This window comes from Schistocerca piceifrons, chromosome 1 (assembly GCF_021461385.2).
Source record: "Schistocerca piceifrons isolate TAMUIC-IGC-003096 chromosome 1, iqSchPice1.1, whole genome shotgun sequence".
NCBI lineage: Eukaryota > Metazoa > Arthropoda > Insecta > Orthoptera > Acrididae > Schistocerca > Schistocerca piceifrons.
This window is the reverse complement of record NC_060138.1, coordinates 647,966,014-647,993,417: the sequence shown is the minus strand read 5'-3', so window position 1 is coordinate 647,993,417 and position 27,404 is coordinate 647,966,014. Positions and strand designations below refer to the sequence as shown.

The window sequence follows — 27,404 nt, the reverse complement described above, 5'->3', positions numbered from 1 at the left end:
AGAATCTTAAGTTTTACCTGTACATTTAGAGCTGTGTTTCCTCTTTGCCATGTTTCGCATACTGCAATTTGTAGATTTTTATTCAGTATTCTAACTCACAATACTGAATTCATTTAAATGTACCATACATGCTGACTGTTGTGGTGATAATCATGGCTGCTGACCTACAATATGTTAGAAATGAGTCAACAATATGTAGTTAGCTTTGTAGCTATATTTTTTGCATTCATTTCAGAAAATAATTTAACACTTAAAAATACTTTAACATCAAATGTCCGTGTTACAAGGAAATTTAATTATGCTAGGGAATGAAAAAAAAAAAATCATAATTATCTTAACTAATAAAAATTCCCATAAGAACTAATGTATTCCTGCTGGAGCCAATATTTTTTTCATGTTAACCATGAGTTCACTTTAAGCAAGTGTGCACGAATGAGGTTATATTGTATATGCGGTCTCATTTATAGATTAGCTACACTTTCCTAAAATTCTTCCAATAAACTGAAGTCAACCATGCACATTCCCTACTACTGTCCTTACTCCTTCCATCTCATACTGCATTGCAATATTACGCCTAGGTAGTTAATCAACATGACTGCCTCAAGCAACACGCTACTAAAGCTGTATTCAGACATTATGGGTTCCCACTCGTCTGTATTAACTTACATTTTTCTACATCTAGAACTAGATGCCATTCATTACACCAAATAATAATTTTTTTTTTTTCAGTAAGTCATCTTGTATCCTTCTGCTGTCACGTAATGCCACCATTTTCCCTACCAAGCAAGGTGGCGCAGTGGTTAGCACACTGGACCCGCATTTGGGAGGATGATGGTTCAATCCCACGTCCGCCCATCCTGATTTAGGTTTTCCGTGATTTCCCTAAATCACTTCAGGCATATGCTGGGATGGTTCCTTTGACAGGGCACGGCTGACTTCCTTCCCCATCCTTCTCTAATCCGATGACGCCGATAACCTCACTGTTTGGTCTGTTCCCCAAGTCAACCCTCAACCCCATCATTTTCCTGTACACCAAAGCATCTTCAGCAAATGGCTGCATACTGCTGTTCACCCTGTTTGCTAGATCTTTCATGTGTGTAGAGAATAACAGAGGCTCTATCACACTTGCCTGGGGTGCCACTGCCAATACCCTTATCTCTGATGAACGCTTGCTCTTGATGACAGTGTTCCGAGTTCCTCTTCTTCTTCTTCTTCTTCTTCTTCTTCTTTTCTGAGACTGTCTGTTCTGGAGATTAGTTATTCCCAGTTCTTTAAGGCCCTTTTCAGATTCTATCAACCAAGGTTTTATTATTATTATTTCTTTCCTTTCTCAGACGTTATGTCTGGTCAAAAATGGAAAGTGACGCGGACCTTGATCAAGTGCGACTTCCTTTTAACTGTATGGTGTATGTTACATTGCATTTAGGAACTTTTGGGTAATTGAACATGTATCAATAATTACAGATTTCTGTAGTTGTGTACATACGTTTGGATGTAGCTGTATTGCATTGATGTACTGGTGGATATTGTGTGGTATGACTCCTGTAGTTGATAGTATAATTGGTATAATGTCAACTTTATCCTGATGCCCTGTTATCTTCCGTATATTTGTTGTATTGGGTATGGATATTTCGATTAGTTGTGTTAATTTCTTCTTTTTATTGGTGAGTATGATGTCAGGTTTGTTATGTGGTGTTGTTTTATCTGTTCTAGTATAATTTTTATTCATCATTCTCCAGTACATTTTGTGGTGCATACTTGTATGTGGGAACATGTTGTTTTATTAGTTTATGTTGTATGGCAAGTTGTTGATGTATTATTTTTGCTACTGGGCATACAGGAAAAAAATTCTGCCAATCTCAACCAATCCTCTTACGTTCCTAAATACATGTAATGATCAACTATATCACCATTTGCTACAGATGGTAAAGTTACCTCTATGATGTGAAAGTGTTCATTAACTTTTATGTCTAGCATGCAAACAATACTTACAGCATGTACATCTAGCATGTCTACAGTGAGATCATATGAAGTAAGACTCATTGACTGGAACACCTGGCGGAGTGTCATCTTTTCACCCTTTGAACATACAACCACCTCATCTGCATGGTTTTTCAATGTTTTCTTAATAAAACGGAGCAGGTGTTTCTGATTCATGCAAGAGGCAGCATGAATGTGTGTGTCCACCTGGAAAAACAGCATAACAAATAATAAGAAATAATGTTGAATGTGCACACACTGTAATAAAACTGGTTATGGTAGATAAAATGCACCAAGCGATCTTGACTAATACGAAATAACTTGATTCCCAAATTAAAGACCCAAATTATTTGTACTTTGTTTTTGTAATGTATATTCCAAAGATGATTTTGCATAAATGGATTGATATACGCTAGTATTTTCTTTGCAATATGCCGTTACAGATAAATCTTTGTTTTTGTTCAGTATGAGTAAGGAGTACGAGGAATCTATGTTTTGTATCAGCATGGAGGTTGAACTTAATTGTACTGTGAAGTGAAATAACTTAAAATATATTTATTCAACGACAGAAATTCAACCAGTGTTCATAGCATTTAAGAAAATGAAGCCAAGCATCCCCTAAACCTGTATATGAAGTTTCATTTCAAAATATAGCATGGACATGGATTAAGAGCATACAACTTTCAACAACAACAAGAACAATGACAGATCAGTACTATGAAAATTGTTTGTTTAAATTCTACTGTTGCTACCACTCTCCCCAGTGTGTCACTACCTCAGTGTGCAAAGTGTTGTGAAACAAGATAAAATGTTTCAAAAAATTTGAACAGATAATTCAATGTAGGCTAACGTATATAAAATGAGCATATTCAGCAGTGAACCACAAACAGTAGTGAAACACCCTGAAGAGGACCACAGCAAGTTGGTTCAAACATTGGCAATTTAGTTGTTTAGTAGTTACAATGTTCAAATGGCTCTGAGCACTATGGGACTCAACTGCTGAGGTCATTAGTCCCCTAGAACTTAGAACTAGTTAAACCTAACTAACCTAAGGACATCACAAACACCCATGCCCGAGGCAGGATTCGAACCTGCGACCATAGCGGTCTTGCGGTTCCAGACTGCAGCGCCTTTAACCGCACGGCCACTTCGGCCGGCAGTTACAATGTTGTGGCCCCGTATCATAATATTCAAATAATCTCTGTGATATATGATACAACAATAATAACATGAGTAATGTGGAGGCAGTTGAATACTGTATGCCCAGTACATTCTTATTTCCTGAAATCCTTGCTGCCTGAGGTTCGACTACTACCTGTCCTAGACACAGTGTTACACGTACAGTCACAATCCTCACTGCTGTGAATGTAGTTACCATCCAATAGTTGGAACAGCACTATCATCCCTAGTGTTGAGAAAGCCAGGTGTAAGATTAATGTTTGCTTTTAATTATTTTTCTGCTTAATTAACAAAATAGTTATATTTCTTGCATTCTAAGCATCAGTAAATTATCCAGAGACATGAATGATCCTGAAATAAATGTAAAAAAGAGCCAAATCTCAGAGATTTGGTGACTTAAACTGCAACTTATTCATGAAGAAATAATTTCAAGTATGTCTTTAATTACAGCTTACTCTCCTGAAAGCAAGAGAATATTAATTAACATGTACTTCATGCCTGAAAACCAGAGATTTCTGTTTTTGTCTGTTCTTATTGAGATAAGCACCTGCATTGACACATACCAATTTTGTATAGAATCTAATGACTCGTACATTCTTAGACTTCATCAACTTTCTAATACATGAATATTTTTGTAAATGTAATTACTTTTGCTTCAAAAGCAATTGTCTTGAAGATTCTTGCTGTTTGTGATTCATATGTAGCAACAAATGTGGAACCAATTTCTTCTGTTATGAGAAACAGTTTTATTGGTTTTGATGTTCTGTTATTGCATTTTTGTCATTTCCAAATTCAGCTACAGTTATGGTGGCTTATTTGGTACATTAAATCATATAGGTATTGAATTCCATTAAAGTTTCCTGCATTCCACATTCACTGATTTTATGGAACATGTAATGAAGAAAACTCGACATTTTTGAATAGATGTATGACGTCTTTCTGCAAAAGGTCAGATCTTCTGTTGTTTACTAACATTTTTTGTCCTTGAAAAGAGAGAGAGAGAGAGAGAGAGAGAGAGAGAGAGAGAGAGAGATATTCTTCAGTAAATATCTTTAGGTTGAAAGAGAACCGCAAAAAAGCTGTTCTGTAACACACCATTTCATACCTCTCGGGGTCCTTAGTTAACAAGAAAAATGTGGTGTCATTTCTTAGTCACTGCCAATTTATAAGGTAGTACAAGTACTTCCTTTTGTAAAAAGTACCTTACAAATCAATAGGAACAATACCATTTGCAGTCATCAGATATCGTATTCAATAGTGTAGCTTACTGTCAGCTTGGAGCAGTGCTGCTGCAGTGTATAACAAAAGCTAGCTTCAGTGTCATGTCTGCACATGTTAGATTCTGTCCTAGATCTGACTCTTCCACTTGACTCCTGATTCATCTTTTCTTCTGTTTTAATCTTTCTCTTAGCACTTCTTACTTTTGCGTGTCAACTTTATTATCCTTCTTTTTATATCCATTTTCATTGAATCATAACTTATGTCTTACTTCATTTTTAAAAAATTATGAACTATGGCATTTGTTATCTTCTCTTTGAGTCACTTCCCCTTCCCTTAAATATACCAGGGTGTACATGGAAGCAAGAAAAAAATTTCCAGATTTTTCTGGGATTTCCCAGTTAAAAATACAATTTTTCTTGGTTGAAAATATATATATAACCCTGAAGAAAGAACATTTCCTACATTTTAAGTAAGGACACACTTTCCCTCAGAGCTGTAAAACTTATCAATTCTTTGAATGGTGAAGGTTTATACACTGACACAGAGCTTCCCAACACTTTAGGAAATCAAACCCAGTGAAAGCAACACGTTTTACAAAGATCTTTGTTGCATGGCAACATGTACACTGTATATTTTCCTATTATGACAGAGTATAGCTCATGACTTAAATAGCACGGTAAGTCTTTCCGCTCCCGGGATTGGAATGACTCCTTACCCTCTCCCTTAAAACCCACATCCTTTCGTCTTTCCCTCTCCTTCCCTCTTTCCTGACGATGCAACCATTGGTTGCGAAAGCTAGAATTGTGTGTGTGTGTATGTATGTGTCTGTTTGTGTTTCTATCGACCTGCCAGCGCTTTCGTATGGTAAGTCACATCATCTTTGTTTTTAAATATATTTTTCCTGCGTGGAATGTTTCCCTATTATATATATATATATATACACACACACACACACACACACACACACACACACACACACACACACACACACACACACACACACTTATTTCACTAGTTATGACATGTCGAGTGGAATATATTTTACTGATTTGCAGTACCATGGCCTTATCTTCAAATTGGTTAATAGTTACAATACTCAATGAAGTACCTGAATTAAATTCTTTGCCAAATGTATGACGTACCTTTCTAATGTTGTAAAAGTCTCTATGTGGGACAGCCTTTTGTGAAGCAAGCTCACGTAATTCATTGAGAAGGACATGTAACTGGAATTTTGATGACAGGTAGCTGAGTCTTCGATAACAGAAGGACTTCCTATAAAATTCAAAATACACAGTATTTCAAAACACTCATATTTATCATTAAGTTTCTACCCCTAATCAATAATTATAAATGGTACAGCAGTACTATAACATGATTCCATCATAAAAGCTACTGAAAACAAGTTTTTACACATGCATAATATTTTTTATCTTTTAATTCGGGAGAGGGTAAGGAAGCAGAGAACAAGCCTTCCTCACAGAATTTCAGTCCTCACAATCTGCAGCATTGTCTCCAGAACTGATTTTGGCCTCCTGGATCAGGTTTGAGGGGGAGACATCAAAGATTCTGTGACAAGCTAGGCTGCAGCTTTTTGATTTATAAGCGGCATTTCAGATGGGCCCACAGCATGCATTAGGTCAGTGTGCAGCAAAAAACGGGAAATTGTTTAAACATGTCATTTTGAATTTGTGCCACAGGGTGAAGAACTGTACGATATCCTTAAAAATGGGTCTGGAGCAAATAATACATCAGAGGTGGCTACCCTCATAGCTAACTGCAAGTGGAGTACACACAAGATCTTTTCTTTTTTACAATAGGCAATCTCGCTGCCGCACCCCCCCCCCCCCCCCCCCCCCCCTCCAAATGAGACTATTAAAATTCTAGCTATCAACTGCTGAAGCAATCAAGACCAAGTGTCAGAGTGTGAACAACTCTTAAGAGGCAGTGCAGCTCACGTACGATATATACAGAAAGCTGGCTAACATCCAAAACAGGCAGCAATGTGATTTTTTGAATAAATCTAACTGAATATTGAAAGGATAGGCTAAGAGGAAATGGAGATTATGTATTTGTCGCAGTATACAAGAAATTTAAATGCAATAAGCTAAAAAATTAAGCTGTATACGAGATGATTTGAACATTAACTTACAATTGGGTCCTTCTATCAACCTCCAGACCACCCAAGTAATCTAAAACTTTAAAGAAACCTCATCTCACTAGCATGTATGTTCCCCAATCACAATGCTATCATTGTAGTAGGCTTATACGACGATGATACTAAATGGAAACTAAGTGGGGCTGAATGAGTGGTTACAGGTTTGTCTGAGCCATGGAAAAGTATCACAAAAATGGTGAAAAATTCGAACTAGAAGATGCTAGATGCCAACCACCACCACCACCACCACCACCACCACCACCACCACCACAGAAGATACTGGGTTTCAGATTTGATCCTGGCTATTGCTTAGATTCTGAATCAAAATTATCAGCTATGATGGTTGAAGACTTCCAGTATAAGGAGTCACACTCATTCTGCCAACAGTCCTGTTAAATGGGGGCAGAGGCATGAATGTTCAGCTCATCCCCTTGTCCTTTGGGTTAGAAACTCCAGAAAGTGGAATAATCAGGAATGGTCAATGGTATGAGAAAGGCAATGGAAACCATTTCACTAAAAACAAACCAGGTTTACCATTAAGACAACAATCTTCTAAAACAACAATCTCCAAAACATTTCCATCGCAAAAAATTCCAGAGGTTGAACTAGTCCTCCCTTTGGAAGATATCTGGCAGGGGAGTGCCCAGGAGGGAATTAACAAGAGGATGAATAACTAGCCCATTGTCTTATGATATGGAATGAGGAATACCTGAAAATGGTAGTAATAGCAAACAGAGCACTGTCCCCCCCCCCCCCACACACACACACTCTCACACAATTCATGCATGTGCACATCTGTGCCTCTACATGGTGCTGGCTGAATACATAATGCCAGGACTGGAGTTCGGAAGGTGGACTGGGATGGAGCGAGTGCTGCATGGGTGGAGTGGTGGTGAGAGAGGGGGGAGAGGGTGGAGGGGCGGCAGGGGGGAGAGGGTGGAGGGGCGGCAGGGGGGAGAGGGTGGAGGGGCGGCAGGGGGGGACGGGGCGGGGAGGGGAGACGGGGCGGGGAGGGGAGACGGGGCGGGGAGGGGAGACGGGGCGGGGAGGGGAGACGGGGCGGGGAGGGGAGACGGGGCGGGGAGGGGAGACGGGGCGGGGAGGGGAGACGGGGCGGGGAGGGGAGACGGGGCGGGGAGGGGAGACGGGGCGGGGAGGGGAGACGGGGCGGGGAGGGGAGACGGGGCGGGGAGGGGAGACGGGGCGGGGAGGGGAGACGGGGCGGGGAGGGGAGACGGGGCGGGGAGGGGAGACGGGGCGGGGAGGGGAGACGGGGCGGGGAGGGGAGACGGGGCGGGGAGGGGAGACGGGGCGGGGAGGGGAGACGGGGCGGGGAGGGGAGACGGGGCGGGGAGGGGAGACGGGGCGGGGAGGGGAGACGGGGCGGGGAGGGGAGACGGGGCGGGGAGGGGAGACGGGGCGGGGAGGGGAGACGGGGCGGGGAGGGGAGACGGGGCGGGGAGGGGAGACGGGGCGGGGAGGGGAGACGGGGCGGGGAGGGGAGACGGGGCGGGGAGGGGAGACGGGGCGGGGAGGGGAGACGGGGCGGGGAGGGGAGGCGGGGCGGGGAGGGGAGACGGGGCGGGGAGGGGAGACGGGGCGGGGAGGGGAGACGGGGCGGGGAGGGGAGACGGGGCGGAGAGGGGAGACGGGGCGGGGAGGGGAGACGGGGCGGGGAGGGGAGACGGGGCGGGGAGGGGAGACGGGGCGGGGAGGGGAGACGGGGCGGGGAGGGGAGACGGGGCGGGGAGGGGAGACGGGGCGGGGAGGGGAGACGGGGCGGGGAGGGGAGACGGGGCGGGGAGGGTAGACGGGGGGGAGGGGAGACGGGGGGGGAGGGGAGACGGGGGGAGGGGAGACGGGGGGAGGGGAGACGGGGGGAGGGGAGACGGGGGAGGGGAGACGGGGGGGAGGGGAGACGGGGGGGAGGGGAGACGGGGGTGAGGGGAGACGGGGGTGAGGGGAGACGGGGGGGATGGGAGACGGGGGGGATGGGAGACGGGGGGGATGGGAGACGGGGGGGATGGGAGACGGGGGGGATGGGAGACGGGGGGGGAGGGGGGACGGGGGGAGGGGGGACGGGGGGAGGGGGGACAGGGGGGGAGGGGGGACAGGGGGGGAGGTGGGACAGGGGGGGAGGTGGGACAGGGGGGGGAGGTGGGACAGGGGGGAGGTGGGACAGGGGGGAGGTGGGACGGGGGGAGGTGGGACGGGGGGAGGTGGGACGGGGGGTGGTGGGACGGGGGGGAGGTGGGACGGGGGGAGGTGGGACGGGGGGAGGTGGGACGGGGGGAGGTGGGACTGGGGGAGGTGGGACTGGGGGAGGTGGGACGGGGGGAGGTGGGACGGGGGGAGGGGGAACAGGGGGAGGGGGAACAGGGGGAGGGGGAACAGGGGGAGGGGGAACAGGGGGAGGGGGGAACAGGGGGAGGGGGAACAGGGGGAGGGGGAACAGGGGGAGAGGTGGCGGGGAGGGGGGGCGGGGAGGGGGGGGCGGGGAGGCGGGGCGGGGAGGCGGGGCGGGGAGGCGGGGCGGGGAGGCGGGGCGGGGAGGGGGGGCGGGGAGGGGGGGCGGGGAGAGAGGTGGGCAGAGAGGTGGGCAGAGAGGTGGGCAGAGAGGTGGGCAGAGAGGTGGGCAGAGAGGTGGGCAGAGGGGGAGACTGACTGAACGCAGGTGGTTTTCCAACACATTCTAGAGTGTAGCCTTCATTGCAAACTGGAAAAATGTAAATTTTTCCCCTAATGATGCATTTTTTGGTTCACATTCATAGCAAAGATGGTCTCATCCTTACAGATGAGTACATTGAAGCAATTCTCAGCCTGACAGCACCTAAGAACCTGGAGGAGCTCCAGTCCTTTTTGAGCATGATTTCTTATTATGCTAAGTTCATCTGCCAAGCCATACAGATCTGTGAACCTCTTAAATGACTTCACCAAAAGGACATAAAATCTGTATGATTTGTTGCCTTTCAATGAGTTTTTCAGGCCCTCAAGCAGTGTTTGTGCTCCACTCCATCTGATTGCTTAACCCATCTGCAAACACATCTTAGTACAAAACAGGTGGCACAAAACTTTGATGGCACTGAGTAGAAGACATTTTCAGAGGCACAATATAATTATTCACAAGTGGAAAAGGAGGCACCAGATATCATTATCTTGTATGTTGCAAAGTTTCAATTCATCGCCATCCAAAAACCTCCAGTGTCCTTATTTGGTCCTTGTTCCAAGATATTTGATAGGAATGCCCACCAGTTACAGAGCTGGGCATTCTCTCTCTGTAATTATCAATACTAAGGCATTCATTACTGGTCCACTGCCCAGCACACTAATCAGCATTGCCACAAATATCTGCAAGTGAAATTCCCTGATATTTCCCTGGTTTCCAGACAAGTTTTAGCATTTTCCCTGACAAATTTTAAGCTCTCAAGGGTAAGTGGAGATGTAAGTTGACACTCTGTCTTTGCAGCTACAATACAAGAAATAATAGCGCCAAGTGAGGGAATATGTAAATAATTCTTTGGAGTTGCAAGATAGATTTAATATAGCTTCACTGACTTCAGAAATAACGTCAGAAAAAATAGGCCTCTTGAAAGAGGTGTATAAGGTGGAGAAGGATTGTGTAATTAACTATGTTAATTACTGTCAGGTATTACCCACTTTGTTACACCTATTCTTTTACACGTATCATGTGATTTTTCTTTCAAGAAATATTTGAGTAAACAGCAAACAAACTGTCAGCAACTGCCACAATTTTCTTCCTCTTATCGTCCATACTTTCTAATATATAAACTACTTTTGAAGTGCCACAATGTACTACAATAAATACAATGTATATAAAACGCCACACCTTGCAATGTACTTTTCGTTTAGGTAGTAGTATGATATTCTACCTTACGGCAGGTCTTGTCATGGGTTAAGCCTCTTACACTTTTGTCTGTCTATAGCCAGTCTTTTCACTTCTGAATATTTGCCTCCTTTGATATTGTCCAGCATTTGATATCTTCTTTTTCCTTGTCCCCTTTTTCCCTCCACCATTCCTTCTATTCCTTCCTTCAATAAACAGTCCCTCCTCAAGCAATGTCCAATCCCGTTCCATTTTCTCTTTCTGATGACTTTCAGCATGTTTCTTTCTTCTCCAACTCTTCTTAATACTTCTTCATTCCCTACTCGGTCTTCCCATTTCACTTTTTCCATTCTTCTCCACATCCACATCTCTAGTGCCACCAATCTTCTTTCACCTTCCTTCCTCAATGTCCAGGTCTCGGCACCATATAGTGCAACGCTCCAGTTGTAACATTTGGCAAGTCGTTTCCTCTGATCTTTGTTTAGTGGTCCACAAAGTAATTTCTGTTTCCTCTTGAATCCTCCTTTTGTCATTGCAATTCTTTTCCTAATTTCTGTTGAGTAATACATATCAGTCATTATTACACTTCCCAAGTAATTTAAGTTATTCACTTGCTCTATTTCCTCTCCCCCTATTTTCATATGTCATTTTCTCCCCTTTCCTCCAATTACCAAGCTTTTCATTTTCTTCTTGTTAATCTTCATTCCAAATTATTCTAATTTTGTGTTTAGATCACCTAACATTTGTTCCATCTCTGTTGCACTCTCTGCCATCACAACCATGTTGTCTGCAAATCTTATACACTCCACTCTCTGACCCCCTATACAAACTCCTCTCCTTCCATCAAAACTTCCACTAATAATTTCCTCCAGATATATATTGAACAGTGTTGGTGATAAATAACAGTCTTGTCTTACACCTCTTCCCAGTTTAAGTTCTTCACTCATCACACCTCCTATTCTTACTCTTGTTCTCTGGTTCAAATATAAATTTCTAATTAGCTGTCTATCCCTCCAGTCAACTCCATGTTTCCTTAGGATTTCCATCAGCTTGTCCCATCTGACACAGTCAAAAGCCTTGTCAAGATTAATGAACACAACATACACCTTCCTTTTCTTCTCCATGTACCTCTCCCCTATCACTCTCAGTAGCCCCAATGGCCTCTAGTTCCCACTCCTCGTCTGAAACCAAATTGTTCATCTCCTATTACACAATTCAGCTTTTCATATAGCCTTCTGTTGAGCGTCCTCAGCAAGACTTTGGCTGCTTGCGAAATCAGACTCATTGTTCTATGTTCTTCACACTTTTTGCTGTTCTTTTTCTTTTCTATAGGTATTAAGATACCTTCTGTAAAGTCCTTTGGCCATTTTCCTGTCATGTATATACGTTCAGTCAACTCCCTTTTCCCTTCTTTCTCCAATGACTAACAGTTCCACAGGAATCTCATCAATTCCCATTGCCTTTCCATCTTTCATCTCCTTCATAGATTCTTCAGTCTCACTAGTTAGTATTGCATTTCATATCCCATCATCTGCAACTTTATCTTCTTCTTCTTCTTCTTCTATCCCAAGGTCTTCTTCACACGGTTGGCTGTCAGCAGCGTATAGCCATTCTATATATTCTTCCTATCTTCTCATTATTTCTTGGGGTTCACTCACCATTTTACCATCTACTGCCTCTACTTCCTTTCGTCTATTGTTGTTTCTCTTTTCCCTGAATGTCAAATCCATTGCTTCTTTGTACATCAAATCATATTTTCCTTCTTTCTCTAATTTCTCTATCTTGTCACACTTTTCTGTCAGCCATTTCTCCTTTGTTTTTTCTGTCTCCCTTCTTAATTCATTATTTAACCTCCTTTAGTTGCGTTTCCCTTCTTTCTTGTGTTTACAGTTTTCCATTTCCTGTCATCATCGATCTTGTTTATCATATCTGGTGTTACTCATTCTTTCTTTACTTTTTTTCTCTCCTTGACTCCAAGCATTTCCTTAGCTGCCTTTTTCAACCCATTTTTAAAATGATCCCATCTACCTTCTGTGCATTCTGTTTCCTGTCCTGTCATCATGATTTCACAATATGCATTCTCTAATTTTTCACAATTGCCTTTGTCTTTCAGTTTCTCAAAGTTAATGTGGTCTCTCTTCTGTCCTTTCCAGGTTGTTTTCAATTTAACTAGAACTTCAACTATTACTAATATATGATCTGAATAAATATCTGCCCCTGGATAGCTTTTGACACTCCTTAGGCAATTTTGTGAGTGATCAAGAGTAAGAGTAAGAATAGGAAGTGTGATGAGTGAAGAAACTGAACTGGGAAGAGGTGTAAGACAAGGTTGTGGTAAGACAGTTGAAATTTCTTAAATCCCTCACTGTTGGCTCTGGGCTGCTGAGGAACACTGCAGTCCGGGGTCCAAGGATAAACCATAAAAATCTGCTGCATTATGCCACACACAAGCAGACCTGGCCTCAGGCAGGTCAGTGATACTAGACCTGGTGGGCAGGACCTGTACATTAGGGGGGAAGGAAGGGCTTCAGATCAGCAGGTGCAGTTCATTAGAGATACCCACAGAAATGGCCTGCAGTTTCAGCCTGTCACAAAAATCCACTAGTGTGGCCAGCTATTCAGGAGTCACAGACAGCATGTTGATGAAATGGAACTGCAGTGATCAATCCATGCAACAGATAACTTGTGCAAATACTCTGAGAATCGATAACAACAAGGATAGGTAGCAAGTCACCATAAAGATGATCGCTGAGCTGCAGACAGGCCCACAAAAAGACAATCACACACTCAGAACTAAATTTTCAGCCATAGCGTTTGTCAGAAAATGACAGCACACACACATTCATACAATCACTCAGACACGACTCACACTCACATGACTGCCGTCTCTGGCCAGTGCATCTACAGGCTTTGAGAATCAGATCCAAACAAACTAATCCTCATGCCTCCCTGCCTCTCATCTGCAGCTGCTAGGCTAGCAGCGACAAGTGGCGGCAGCACTGACTGCCAGCTGAAGTGAGTGGTATGAAGGGGAGAAGCATTAGTAATGAGGTAGTAGGGAAGCGGCACACATGCTGAGCTGCACCCAGCCAGTGATGATGCATCAAATCTTAGTAAATAAACCATTTAATCTACTGAGACAAAAACATGTCTCCCCCAAAACTTCCCTGATATTTCCTGAATTTTCTGACACATTTGGAATTCCACAATATTCCCTGATTTCCAGAACCTGTGGCAGATTCACTACTGTGGTTACCAGTGGGACCAATTCACAGTTCGACCAACAGGAGGCTCTCAGTTTTGCATTTGACGATCCCTAGCAGCAGATATTATTCAGTTTTCTGTTGATGGCACAGGAGGTCTGTTTTTGGCAGTCCAGATAGGGTGAACCAAGCCCACTACTTCAAGAGGAGTCAGTGTGGGATATGTTTTTCTCCTACGTGACCATCTTAATGTGGTACAAGGCATTTTCTTGCTTGCTTCAAAGCAGCATCGTGTCTACTAGCCAGTGATCAAGTGCGATACTGAAAACACTGTGCAGGTTTGCGCAGAATGTGCACAAAATCAGGCTGTGCCACCAAATTAATTTTCCCCTCATCCAGTCCCAGAGAAACATTGGGACAGGGTGCACATTGACTTTTTGGGTCATTTTTTGGGAAAATGTAGTAGTTGGTAGTGGATGTGTTGTCCAGTTTCTGATATACTGCTAAACTGTCTTCCGTGACACTGACAGCTAATATTCATGCATCCTCGATCATTTTTACTATAAAGGACTGCCAAAGGACTCTCGTATCCAATAACAGTCTTGTATTGACAGCATCTGACTACCACCCCATTTCACTCAACTTCTAACTCAAGTTGAACACTTCATGTCAACGTTCATGACCCAAATGAAGAAGTCAAAGTCTGCCTTGTCCAGCAGCAATTTGCTGTCTAGTTTTCTTATCACATACTGGGTAACACTTGTCAACAGGTGTAGTCTGGCAGAACATTTGCACAGGTGCCAGCTGCACGGCCTGTGTGGATTTGGCTCACCCTCAGTTGCATGGCCCGGACCATAATGACACACTGCCGTTTTGTCACGAGGTTTCCATTTGGGCCCAGTCTTTCAGTTGGCCGCAGAGGCAACTGCCAGGTCTAGTGGTGGCCTACAAATGTTGGCATTTATTTGTGATGGATGTCAGTCAGAAGCAGCTAACCTATCAGTTCGATCAGTTGGGTCTGCATTCTGTCGGACCCATCATGCTGCCACCTCCACACCAGCAGGATGCTGGTGTCAGTTTCAGCAGTTTCCTAGGAAGAGTCCCCCCCCCCGAACTGCAGCAGCATGAACACCTGCTGCCCTCTCCACTGCACCCTCCGCCATCCTCCTATTGTCTGCAGAACAGGTAACTGGCTGCATTCGCTCCCACAACTCCTACTGTGGAGCCCACAAACATGGAAGCAGGGCCTTTCTTTGACAAATCACCCATGGACGAGTCCTTGCCTCCTCTGATGCAAGTGGAACCACCATTACACCTGCCTCCACAATCTTCTGCAACTCCAAAGGTGTCAGCTGCATCAGCACTGCCTACTTCACGAACAGTTTTGCTGCTTGGGAATCTCGTGCCCTCTCCAGTTTAGAATGGAGATTGCAGCATTAACTCAGCCATTTGTGTCCATATGTGGCATTTTCAGAAAGGAGGGATTTAATATCCCTACCAGCAGATATCAATATGGGAGCAGATGAGGAGGCGTGGGTCTCGTGGGAGGGTAGTGTAACAAGCTATCTCAGGAGACATGTGCAAGGTATTGTGTGAGCAATACATTTGACCCAGCTGTTTACCTGTTCGCACAATAGGCCAGGGGCACACTGATTTCAACTGCCTCAGACCTGGTCTTTGCCTTGCACAGTGCTCTGTTTCCACATGCCAAAGTTCAGCTGTTCATACTGGTTGCATTTTGTGTTTATGTCCAAGCCTGTTTCTATGAGGTGTTCAGACACTCTGCTCCCCCTTAGACTGATTCTTAAGACAAGTTCCATACCTTCATCTGGGGTTCAGTTCCCCAGTTTTACTGTCAACTCACTGTCAGCTGGTATAGTTACATTTGTGCCAACACAGACAGTTCTGCGGTGCTGCCACCTACTGTGCAGATACAAAAGTACCCTATTATAAAGCAATATCTGTGAGGCAATCGTTTGTGGACAATAAAATTGCTGAAATGGACTAGCCTGCCCAGAGTCCTGCCCTAAACCCCAATGAAACACCATTGGAATGAGTAAGAAAGTCGCTTTCTCGACAGACCCCAGTGTCCAACTGCAGTGGCTTCCCTCATTTTGGCTCTTGAGGAAGAACAGGCTGCCATTCCTCCAGAAACATTCAGACAGCTCACTGGAAGTATCCTCAACAGTGTTTAAGCCATCATAAAGGGAATGGACACAAACCTCCACATTAATGTCCACTAATAGGCAACAGGACACTTTTGATCAGATAGTGTAGACAGAGTACACTGGTAAGACAGGATAAAAAGAAGGAAAAGGAAGAAAGGGTTATGACAAGTAAATTAGATCTTACCCTATTACAGAAACAGAAGCAGTTACAGGATTTAAGTCAAAGAAGAGACTTTAAACAATATAACAGTATGTGGATACAAATGAAGACAAATTGCTGACATGCTGAGTAAGAATAACAATGCAGGAAGTTCAGATAAAAATCAAACCAGTGAATTCCTGTAGCACCTTTCCTGAATCATCTCCCTGTAGCAGTGAGTCTTCTTCCCTCTATGATATCTTTCAGCATTCTCCAAACATATTCTTCTTCCTTTTTTTTCCATTCTATTCCCACTATGAATACTTGAGGTATTTAATATTTTAAATATGTATCTTTGCCCAGGAAGTAGCATCATCCTATCTATCCTTAGACAGTATAAACATTAATAAAAACTTTTGTGATGTGACATTTCAAGTGGATAAGGCACAACCTGCTCTGTGTATACTTACACCTTTCTGTTTACGAGAGACTACAGTTAGAAGAGTAACGAGAGTATCCCACCAGTTCTGTTACAGCTACCTGTCAGTATCAGGAGATGCCATATGAGTGGTGAATAGTTTTATGGCATAATTTTTCTTATGAACTGACAGTGTATTATGTGTAAAAGCAGTGCCTCCAATGATTAAGGGGGCTTGCTCTATTCCACTTCCACATCATGATGGATCAGAAAATTTAAGAAAATTAACCAAAGCCTTGATGACACTGCCGGTTCTGGTGCAGATCTTGAAAAATGTGTTCAATGGAATCTCAGAGTAGCAAGAAAATGGTAGAAAAAGACTAATGTGTGCTACATCAACAAAATGCACCCTTAACTTGTCTGCAAATTTGAATGAAGATCCCAGTTTAATGTCCCATCAACGATGAGGTCATTAGAGAAGAAGCACATGCTCACACTGGGTAAGGATAGGGAAGGATGTGCACTGTACCCTTTCATAGAAAGGATCCTGCACTTCCCTTTAAGGAGTTGAGAAAACCACAGAAAACATGACACTTTTTGTCCAGAAGGGAGATTTGAACTGTGGTCTTCCTGAATTTGATTCCAATGTCTTACCACTGAGCCAACCTGCATGGTTGCAAATTTGGTTCACTCCAACCTGTAATACCACATTATACAGTGAAAGCTTTGTTCTTTATGTGTGTTATATTGTTTGACAGAAGATCAGCTGGCACATTGTATCAGAAGATACCAAGAATTTCTGAAGTGGTACTGGTTATTATATGAAAAAGTAATGTTCCAGACCATAAAACCTGTCACTATTACAAAGTCAGGCCTTCCAAGGTACAAAACGAAAACTATGTTTTTAAAGATGATGGAACACTAGCAAATATTTAAAAATACTTGTCTGCAAATGAGAGAAGGGTGGCTGTTTACTTCAGTACATGTGTTTGCTAACATGTGTAGTATTTTAAGCTTAAAAAAAGTATATATGGAATACAGATTGTGGCAGTGTAATAAAAGTTACAATACTCATGTTTGTACACCTCCAAATGAGAGCACAAATGATTGCAACTGTAGAAAAAAAAAGCAGCACACATTTTAAGCCTGAAAGTTTCTATCCCTCTGTGAGCATGAGTTGTAAAGCAAGAATTAATTATGCACTCATTATTTTTAAACATCTCAAATTCGTCAACATCATATGTATTCAATACAGTGTTAATATTAAATTTGCTTAGGGGATTTAAAAAAATAAAAAATAAATATATGACTGGAAGTACTTCCAAGTTCCAGTCACCTATTTTTTGTATGTGGATAAATGAGTTTTCAGAAATTTCATTTTTATGTACCAGAGAATAAATACAGCTCTGAAGGCACATGAATGACAATGGTGTTTAGTACAAGCATTCTACACATCATGAGCTAATAAAACTTAATTCCAGTTTCTATTACTGCTAAACAATTCAACATACAATGAAAGTCAAAAAATGTTTTTCAAACTGCACTTAACAGTGACTTTTTCAGGTACGATTAGTTACCCATACGAAATGTCTATTGTCTTTATGAACTCTTAGGTATAAGAGAGATGAGTACCCTACTGTTCTCAGAGATCAGATAATCTCTGCCATGGATTCAGACAGTGTTAAAATACATACATAGAGTACTGGAGTGGATAATGCAAGCCTCTGACAAGAAGTTGCCTTTGCAGAAATTTTGTTACTTCACAGGTTTTTTAATACTTTCAGCTTACTATCCACACAATCATAATTATACTGGTGTAAATTGCAGTTTTATTACTCATTAAAGAGGGAAGTGGTGAGGAAAGGAAGAGGCTTAAGTGAAAAAGGGGATCTGTTGTGATCTGGCAAATGATAACATTCAAACAGTGCACCACAAGAAAAAGTTCTCTGAAATGAGAGAAGACATACCAGCAAGAAATGAAAGATACCAGAGTTGTTAAGTAACATAGTTCATCTAGTTAAGAGACTGCTTATTAACTCATACGAAGTTGCTTGCTATCTTTCCATAAACTCTAACAGTGGAAAATTGAGGATGGAATGTTACAATATTATGAAAAGGATAGTTGCTTCTCATCATATAGTGGAGATGCTGCATCACAGGTAGGCACAACAAAATGACTGTCAGAAAGTGAACTTTTGCCCCAGTTAAAGTGTTCAAAGAGGCAATTTCTTCATGACAAATTACTTCCAAATCACCTTACTTAAAACAATAGAAATCATTGGTACCACCAATGTATATCAGCAGCTCCAGTTTTCACAGAGACTGAATCAAGAAAAAGAAGTGTAAGTGTATAGTAATGAACATCTCCTAACTCAAACACCACCTCCTGTTGAGGATCCATTAAAAGGAATTCTTTCAAAAATTAAAATCTGCTGCATTGGAATATTAATCCTCTAACTGCTACAGACACCCACTTTGCATTCTGTATTGAGCATGGCTTTGTTGTTGCTGTACTAACTGCCATCTAATGTTGTTACCTGTTCTGAGATAGAGCATTCCGGTCACTAAGAAATACTTAACTGACTTTTCTTTCTTTTTATTTATTTCTTTTTTTCAAATGATAGCATGTAAAGGGGCACACATACTGTATGATAAATACTCAAAACTTTTTGATTCACCAAGATATGGCTGTCACTTATCCACAGCAGTGAGAGGTTCAGTGGAAAAGGAGGCACAAAGATGTTACGGGAGATGATTAAGGAAAACCCAGCGGCCACATTTAAACACATCCTCAGCACCCAGAGAGTGGCAGAGCATGTCAAGTTAATTCATCATCATCAGTCAATGGGAAAAAGTGCGGTAGAATGGGATGAAGCCTTGTGGTGGTATGTTAGGCATGATCTAATAACTCTCAATATACAGATCTGGCCTTAAAAACCTAACCTTTGTGTCCATTTTCCAGCATTATGGGCTATTTTAAATTGTCAGCATGATGCGACCAATATTAAATCTACAATAAGTAGTGCAACTCGTTTCATACCAGCTATTTACGTCTTGGATGAGAACTATTATTTTCTTGACAGTTTACTGGATTTTTTACTATTATTCTTGTTTCCAGTAGCTTTTATTTCTTTTTCCATCTTGAAAGATGTTTTAGACTTTCCATATTTCAGATATTATGGACAGGAATCAATTTCCACAACAAATGTGACAAACACAGAATTTCTTTAATTCTATTACAACCATGTAAACAGAATGTGCATTTCAAAAAAAGGCAAGCATTACACAACTGACAGATCAGATAGGGCAGAATGAATAAGATTGTGAGACAGATAAGAAAATTAAAACTTCTAGTTCGTGGACGTGTGTGTGTGTGTGTGTGTGTGTGTGTGTGTGTGTGTGTGTGGGGGGGGGGGGGGGGGGGGGGGAGGGAGAGAGGGAGAGGAGAGAGAGAGAGAGAGAGAGAGAGAGAGAGAGAGAGAGAGAGAGGAGGGGACAGGGAGGAGGGGTGTCATAACGAGACTTTTCTGTTTATGATATAATAAAAAAAAAAAAAAATCCAGTAAAAAGTGATGTAAAAGCCAATCATTTGATTTGGTCTTCAGGTAGCCAGTATTTTCATTGAAAAAAATAATGACATTAAAGAAAATAATATGATAGACATCATAGTGAATGATCTGTTGCCTAGCAGGATAGAATTAAGTGTAGGAATAAAATTTTGTTAAAACCAGCTTGGCCACCTTAGATGATGCTAAGTGGAACACCTCTGCCAGGTACACAACAATGGCATAACCAATGACAGCACTTAGGAGAACTGAAGTATAAACAGGGAGCTTATTGCCTCAGTGTGTGAGGGAGAGCATTGGAAACATACGATTCAGCACTTAGACAACAGTACAGAGCAGACAATGCTCTTCTGTAATGGGGATATATGTAGTAACTTCACCAAGGATGGCAAGAATGCCTTTCAGGCTCCAAGCAAAGCATAAACGAATGCTCTGAAGTTCAACATTAGACCAATAGGATCAGAAAATGGGAGCACATTCTGCCACCTGTAAGGGGAAATCACATCATCAACTGCTATAAAGCCCTTGCCTTCCTTCCACTCACTCTCAGAGTTAGGCCGTTCCATCTACATCCCTGATACCAATGAAGGTCACCTATACTAGTTGCATGATGTCCTGACAAATACAACAAACGCTCTGTGTCCATTGGTGCCTTGCAGTCCACTGCTGTGAGTCCTTAGGTGTCTGGTTGTAGAGGGAACTTCAACTCTGCAAGCTGCTTTCCTGCCTGTCGCAATGGTGACTGACTGAAGATGAGGGCTGGGCCAATCTTCTGTGTACAAAGAACTGATCTGCCCATCTGCAAGCTGTTCAACTTGGGAGCAGGGCACCTGTGCTGCCACAGTACTGGCTGCATGGTAGGACTGCCTCTAGGGCTATCCTTCATGTCACTGCCATGTCTTTCACCTACACACCATCTCGACAACGGACAATAGTAGCACCCACATTTTTGGGTTTGAGCCTAAGCACAACATAACTCGACCAGAGCACTGACACTCCTACAGACACCCACAGCTATGTTGGACTGTAGTGACATGCTGACCACCAGACCCTCTTATGACATGGTTGCAGGACTAACTGCTGACACCGAAGCCTTAACCTCCTACTTCCTTGCCAGGCACTGATGCGCAACCCTGTGCGTTCATGCATTGTGGGTTCAGCACAGCTGCTGATAGGCACCACTGGGAAGAAGACAGAGTGAGTATAGAACTCTCAGAAATAAATATCTGTTAACTGAATGATGTCTCATTAGCACCCCAGTGCTCCTAGGACTCCACCATCACACCTCTGCTTGTTTATCTTACACTCACTTAGAGGGCCTTATCTGGTAGGCCACTACAGATCATTGTTAAGGTTCTGAAACATGCATACAACTAACTAACTAATTAACTAACTAACTAACTAAGTACTCCCATGTAGCTCAGAATCCTGTTCCTATCTCACCAATCTATTTCCAAATTTCTCTGTGTGTTCCCCAAGTAAAGTAGTGCATTGGTTAAGGCATTAGATTTACAACTGCAGATTTAGGTCTTCTGTGGTTTCTCTAAATTGTTCCATACAAATGCAAGGATGGTTCCTTTGAGAAGGACACTCTTTATTTCTTTTCCTTCGCTTCACAAACCAAACTTGTGCTCCGTCTAAAATAGCCTTATTGTTGAACCCAATCATCTTTCTTTCCTTCCTTCCTTCCTTCTTCTAGATTACAGCAAGCTAAATGATCTTAACCAACACATCTTATATTTTTAGTAGGTCATGTGTATAAATACTATATATAATTGTATAGACACAGTTGTAGTATAATAAAATAGTCACCTTTATACAGGGTGTTACAAAAAGGTACAGCCAAACTTTCAGGAAACATTCCTCACACACAAAGAAAGAAAATATGTTATATGGACCTGTGTCCGGAAACGCTTACTTTCCATGTTAGAGCTCATTTTATTACTTCTCTTCAAATCACATTAATCATGGAATGGAAACACACAGCAACAGAACGTACCAGCGTGACTTCAAACACTTTGTTACAGGAAATGTTCAAAATGTCCTCCGTTAGCGAGGATACATGCATCCACCCTCCGTCGCATGGAATCCCTGACGCGCTGATGCAGCCCTGGAGAATGGTGTATTGTATCACAGTCGTCCACAATACGAGCATGAAGAGTCTCTACATTTGGTACCAGGGTTACGTAGACAAGAGCTTTCAAATGCCCCCATAAATGAAAGTCAAGAGGGTTGAGGTCAGGCGAGCCTGGAGCCCATGGAATTGGTCCAACTGGCGGTGAATCGAGGAAGTACAGTACATACTGACGAAACTAAAATGAGCTCTAACATGGAAATTAAGCGTTTCCGGACACATGTCCACATAACATCTTTTCTTTATTTGTGTGGGAGGAATTTTTCCTGAAAGTTTGGCCGTACCTTTTTGTAACACCCTGTATACTTTCCAAGCACTAATGGATAATCCTATTGTGAGAAGGCTCTGATGATTTACAAGCTAAGACCTAATCTCTCAGATTTTCTTTTCCATTTCAGTATCAACATTCCCCATTTAATCTGTCAAGTGAGTACTGAAACACTTATTTATTAGCTGCTGTTTTTACACACCTATGCCTTAGAAGCTTCTGCACACACTGACAGCTAAGTAACATCTGCTTAACTGCTACGGCACAGTCATTTGTGGACACAGCAACCAATAAATAAAATGAACAGTTCTCTACTGACCTGACAGATATAATGGGCAATATATTAAGAATACTTTTTATGCGTATGTAAATAGTTTACTGTACAAGTGTGATACCCGATAAGTAACTTACAGTGGTCCATCCGCAATCATTGCACAAAGGCGATTCATGTCAGCAACAAACTGAGCCAGTGTTTTGTATGGATATGGTAATGGATCTGTACACTCTGGATCACGAAAGACTTGAAACACACCATCCACTGGTCGGAAGAAGTACCCCTTTGATGGAGGAAAGTTGCATTTCCAAGGATCTCCTTTGCTTGCAGGTGCATGGACTGGATGGTCTATGTTAACAAAAAATTCTATTAAACGAAGCTCTGTAAGTTAAAAAACTAACATCTACACACTAGTCAACAAACTAGTAATAATTATTCAAGGACAAGGTATAAGAAATTTCATATAGGAGTGAAGCAAACAACAATATTACACATATAAAGAAAGGAATGTGATATTTACCATCATCCAAACTGCTTGTGTAAAACCAATGAAGAAGGAAGACTTACGGTTACAGATGGAACAGTTACGGGTCAATTAAGAGTATGTAAAGCATCTATTTCCGGCCCATTCATCGACTGAGCCTCTAATAAGCACTATAGCTTCCATTAGCTCCGCTTTTTAAAATTTTTATTAGGTTTATTCTTTTACATGCAAAGCAACACCATACTCTGTTCCAAATATGGAAATTCCTTTCTCAAATGTCATTATGTGTAATGCACACAAATTGATAAATCAGCCATTTACTGTCTGAGTCAGCAAACAGATAGAGGGCAATGTAGATTTCTATTTTAGAAATTACTCTACTATTGATTTAATCTCTCTCTTCATGTGATTTCATCTGAGGTATGGTGAAAGCTTTGATTAATTGACATATCTGTTGCAACAACGGAATTGAAGAATTCGTACTGATATCTAGTCAGTGAACAAAAAACAAAATATTAAAAGGCTTCACCCTTCAAAAGCATTGAATTACTTACATAAAAGCCAAGGATCTCTTGAACAAGTGGCAGAAAATTGAAACAACTGGTGAGAAAATTGAAACAAAAAAATATAAAATTTGAGGTACCACTATATTGGCCTAAATATAAGAAATAACTTTGAAAAGTTGTGAACAGGTTTTAATCTATGCCAATGTCTATGAGTTAAATGGTCTACATGGCTATAAAGTTGGTGGTACAACATTAATATCAAATAGTCACTGTACAAGACTGATTAGTGTACCAGTGACAGTGACAGTGAGAAGAGGTCTTATAATCATTCTGGATGGGAGTTGTGTGTTTAGCATGGTAAACACATTTGGATGGTGGGTCAGATAAGAGGACAGCCACAATCATAGCCAGGTGGGCTGGGAGTTTAAGGACGCAGGGTACTTTTCCAGATCAATATTATGTAAAAATCAACACCTATTTCTTTCAAGCACTGTCTATAATGTATATGTTTCACAGATTTTTTGTTGATATCAGGTAATGTAGCACACTTTCGAAACAAATTAAGTATTTTTAATATTTTTGAACCTGCTCAGGGTTATTAAAAAAATTACACAGAAATTGATGAATCTTTTTTTTCCAAAATGCTTCCTCAAATTGAGGTACCATTTAATCTAATGTTATACATTTGAAGGAGACTAGATTTTTAGCAAATATGTATGACATGATGGCTGAGGTACTAGACCTGTTTAATTCCACCTATTATGTATATTACAAGGATAAAAAACATCACATCTTACATTTTAATTTTTATAATTTTTTTCCTAATAAAAATGTTATTTTTTCTATAATTTAGTTGATTCTGCAATAAAGCTTAGGTCTACTACATAAGTATGGACTACTGCAAGTTACAGAAAAAAAAATCAGAGCAGTGCTTTATAAGCTTTAGGAATTTATTTGTACCTAAATTCTGAAAAATACAACTTGTGGGAAATTGCAAATGAAGATATGAGTCCACTTAAACTGTGCCTCAGAACATTCCTGAAGCATAATCTTCATCCTGCAGCATTTCTTCATCTTCAAACTTCCTCTTGGGATTCCTTTTAGCACTTCTTGCTTCCTGGTAAGAGCAAGTCTTTCAGCTTCATGCACTTGTTGCCTGTCACACACAAGCAATTGATCTTCCATATTAGAGCAACATTTTATGCTTAAATATCTCAGGACTTCCAACCTTCCTATAACTCCATCATTGAAACATATCACTGCATCTAGTACATCAACTTTTAATATATTTAGTCCAACAAAAACATTCTTGGGTACTCTTCCCCATATGCAATGGTTGAAACTTTCATTTGTATCCTGAGTGCCCCCATGAAGACATTTACTAAGTGAAACAGGGTCACTCAGGTCTCTAAAAATTGGTTTTATTTCATTCATAACAGGCCCAGGAAGAGAATGCTTATGTTGGTATATTTGACCACTTCCTTTCGCTTTTCGATAACCACACCAAGAATCTGCTCCTTTGGGGCAAAGTCTGTGAACAGGGTGGTCATCTGTGGACAACTTATGAAAGTAGGTGGCCAACACAGCTTTACTCATTGTTGTAACATCATTCAGAGGTGCAGTTCATCTAATGGCCAGTGCATAATAACTCTGAAGGAGGTCTATTTCAGTTTCTGTCAATGTGACTCGACCAGACAGAGATTTTCCATCAGATAGCAACTTTCCTTTCATTTCTCTTCATAGCTTCCTCAATCTAGCACCCATCCTCTTTTGCACATTTCTACAACACTCCAGTTTTGTTACCAAGGTATCACCGTAAACATTGAACTCATTAATTTTATTGAAAGCATTAGAGTCCCCATCGCCTAGGTACTTCACATATCTAACGTTATAAATGGGCACTGACCTCTGAAATATTTTTAGAGCTCCATCACACTCCATACCTCCACTGTAACCATCATAATTCTTAGAACACTGATGTTCAATACGTCCTTCAATGTTACCATGGCAGGTGTGGCAGTACTTAGATAAGCACTCAACATCAACAACTTTTCCATTCTCCAGGGAAGTAGCACTTACAACACCGTTCAAGGAAAGATGTCCTCGACATTGCCATGTCCCATCAAGTGCAACAGCAATGTCCCTCATTCCACTAATATTTACAGTTTCTTCTACTGCAAATTTCATAGATGCTTTAGACACAACCGTCAAGGCACCTAAAAGTATTTTTATGTACTTACTGAACCTACTGGGAGGAGGAGGAGGCAGATCCATCTAACTACAAAATGTTAGAGCAGCCCCTTTACCTTTTCCTATTGCACGCATTGCATACACTAACTTCAAATTCACATCATACGAAAATACATGTTCGAAGTCATTTTCGAGGTAGGTTTATTGCAGGATCTACACAGAACAACCAATTTTGATGCTAAGCCCTTCCTACTACTTTGTTGTTCAGTTATTTCCAGACAGCCTACACCATCACATTGTTTACATTTCGCCACTTCCTTTATCAAAGAAGATAAGATACCCACATCAACAACAACAAATCCACTACAAACAGTGTCATCGTTAACATAAAAATATGAACCACCAGGAGGTGTGCTATGTGGGAGTTTCTTCCCTGAAGAACTGATACATAGGTTACTTTCAACAGTGTGGCTTGCTTTGTTTGTGAACTGGTTACCATGGAATTTCCTTTTATTGAATTTCTTGATGCATGGCATAGTTCGTATTTATTACACACTAAAGGATATGTAGTTCCACAAATATATGGAGCACTTGGGCAACAAACATTCAGTAACACGTGAACAAACTGCTTCAGTGAAAGAAAAGTAAATACTAACAAAGATAATCATTTACAGACACAAGAAACCTGCACTGTTACCAATATATACAATGTATCATACATATAATCACTAGAAACAGAAATTTCACAGTTCTTTTTCGAAATAATACTGATTTCTGTAACAGAAATAAATGGGGTGTGGTGGCATACATGACCGTAACTTTAAAATCTGGTATATATATAGTCATTTTTCATTTGAAACCCTATAATGTATGTATCAAAGTAATCAGGAAAGACTATAGACTTTAATAAAGTCATTAAAAACGACTTTTCCACCATTTATAAGTACCCTGTATCCTTAATGTCCCCCACAGCATCATTTAAGAGCTGAATTGGTTACAGTCTTCCAACTGGTGTAGCACCATTCCCAGGTAGAGATCAAACAGCAGTCTTCCAAACACACACATATCCTATCAGCATATGTATTATTAGCTTCAATTGGTTGCTCCTGTGTGCCATTCAAGTTACCAGATGCCCTTACTTTCAACAAAGGCACTACAAGTCTTGGTAAGCGCAGTATCTAGCATATTTTGAGTGGACTCAACAGGAGCAGGTTACTGTCTATGTTCACAGATTAATAGTGGTTTAGCCCAGAGGGCAATTTTTGCTGTTTGTTAGTTTGTTGTATCCTGGGGACCTGTTGCAATCTCATAAATATTGTGGAATGAGACCAATATGGTGGCACTCATTTGGGATGACATCATCTCAGAAGCATGTAAAGTACTTCATGTGTTCCTTGGGATTCTCTGAAAGCTAAAATCTATACTGATGACATCCTTAAATGGTAAGAGTGACTTCTTTGTGTTGCATATAGACTTGAGTTCCATTTGATGGATGATAATGGCTGATCAAACAGAGCTGACCCGCTGGCTAGAGTAATTGAAATATGAGGACATTGTATGTCTTACAGTAACCAATTTGCTTGCCACACTTCAATCCAATTAAGCAAGCATGGATGCTCTTGTATAAAGGATTACATCCTTAACATCTTTGCCCTCTGACCTACTAATGGCACTT

General features: G+C 41.6%; 1 protein-coding gene across 4 annotated transcripts in view; it reads right to left on the bottom strand.

The window, feature by feature from the left end:
- Positions 1-27,404, bottom strand: part of LOC124805170 (AMP deaminase 2) — a 467,688-nt gene that overhangs the window by 122,003 nt on the left and 318,281 nt on the right. For all 4 annotated transcript variants that reach the window (XM_047265658.1, XM_047265667.1, XM_047265673.1 and 1 more), the window contains 3 exons: positions 22,687-22,897; positions 5,523-5,652; positions 1,993-2,187 (listed from right to left, as the gene is read on the bottom strand). In XM_047265658.1, coding sequence (XP_047121614.1) covers positions 1,993-2,187; positions 5,523-5,652; positions 22,687-22,897 — 536 coding nt within the window. The remainder of the gene's footprint in view (positions 1-1,992; positions 2,188-5,522; positions 5,653-22,686; positions 22,898-27,404) is intronic.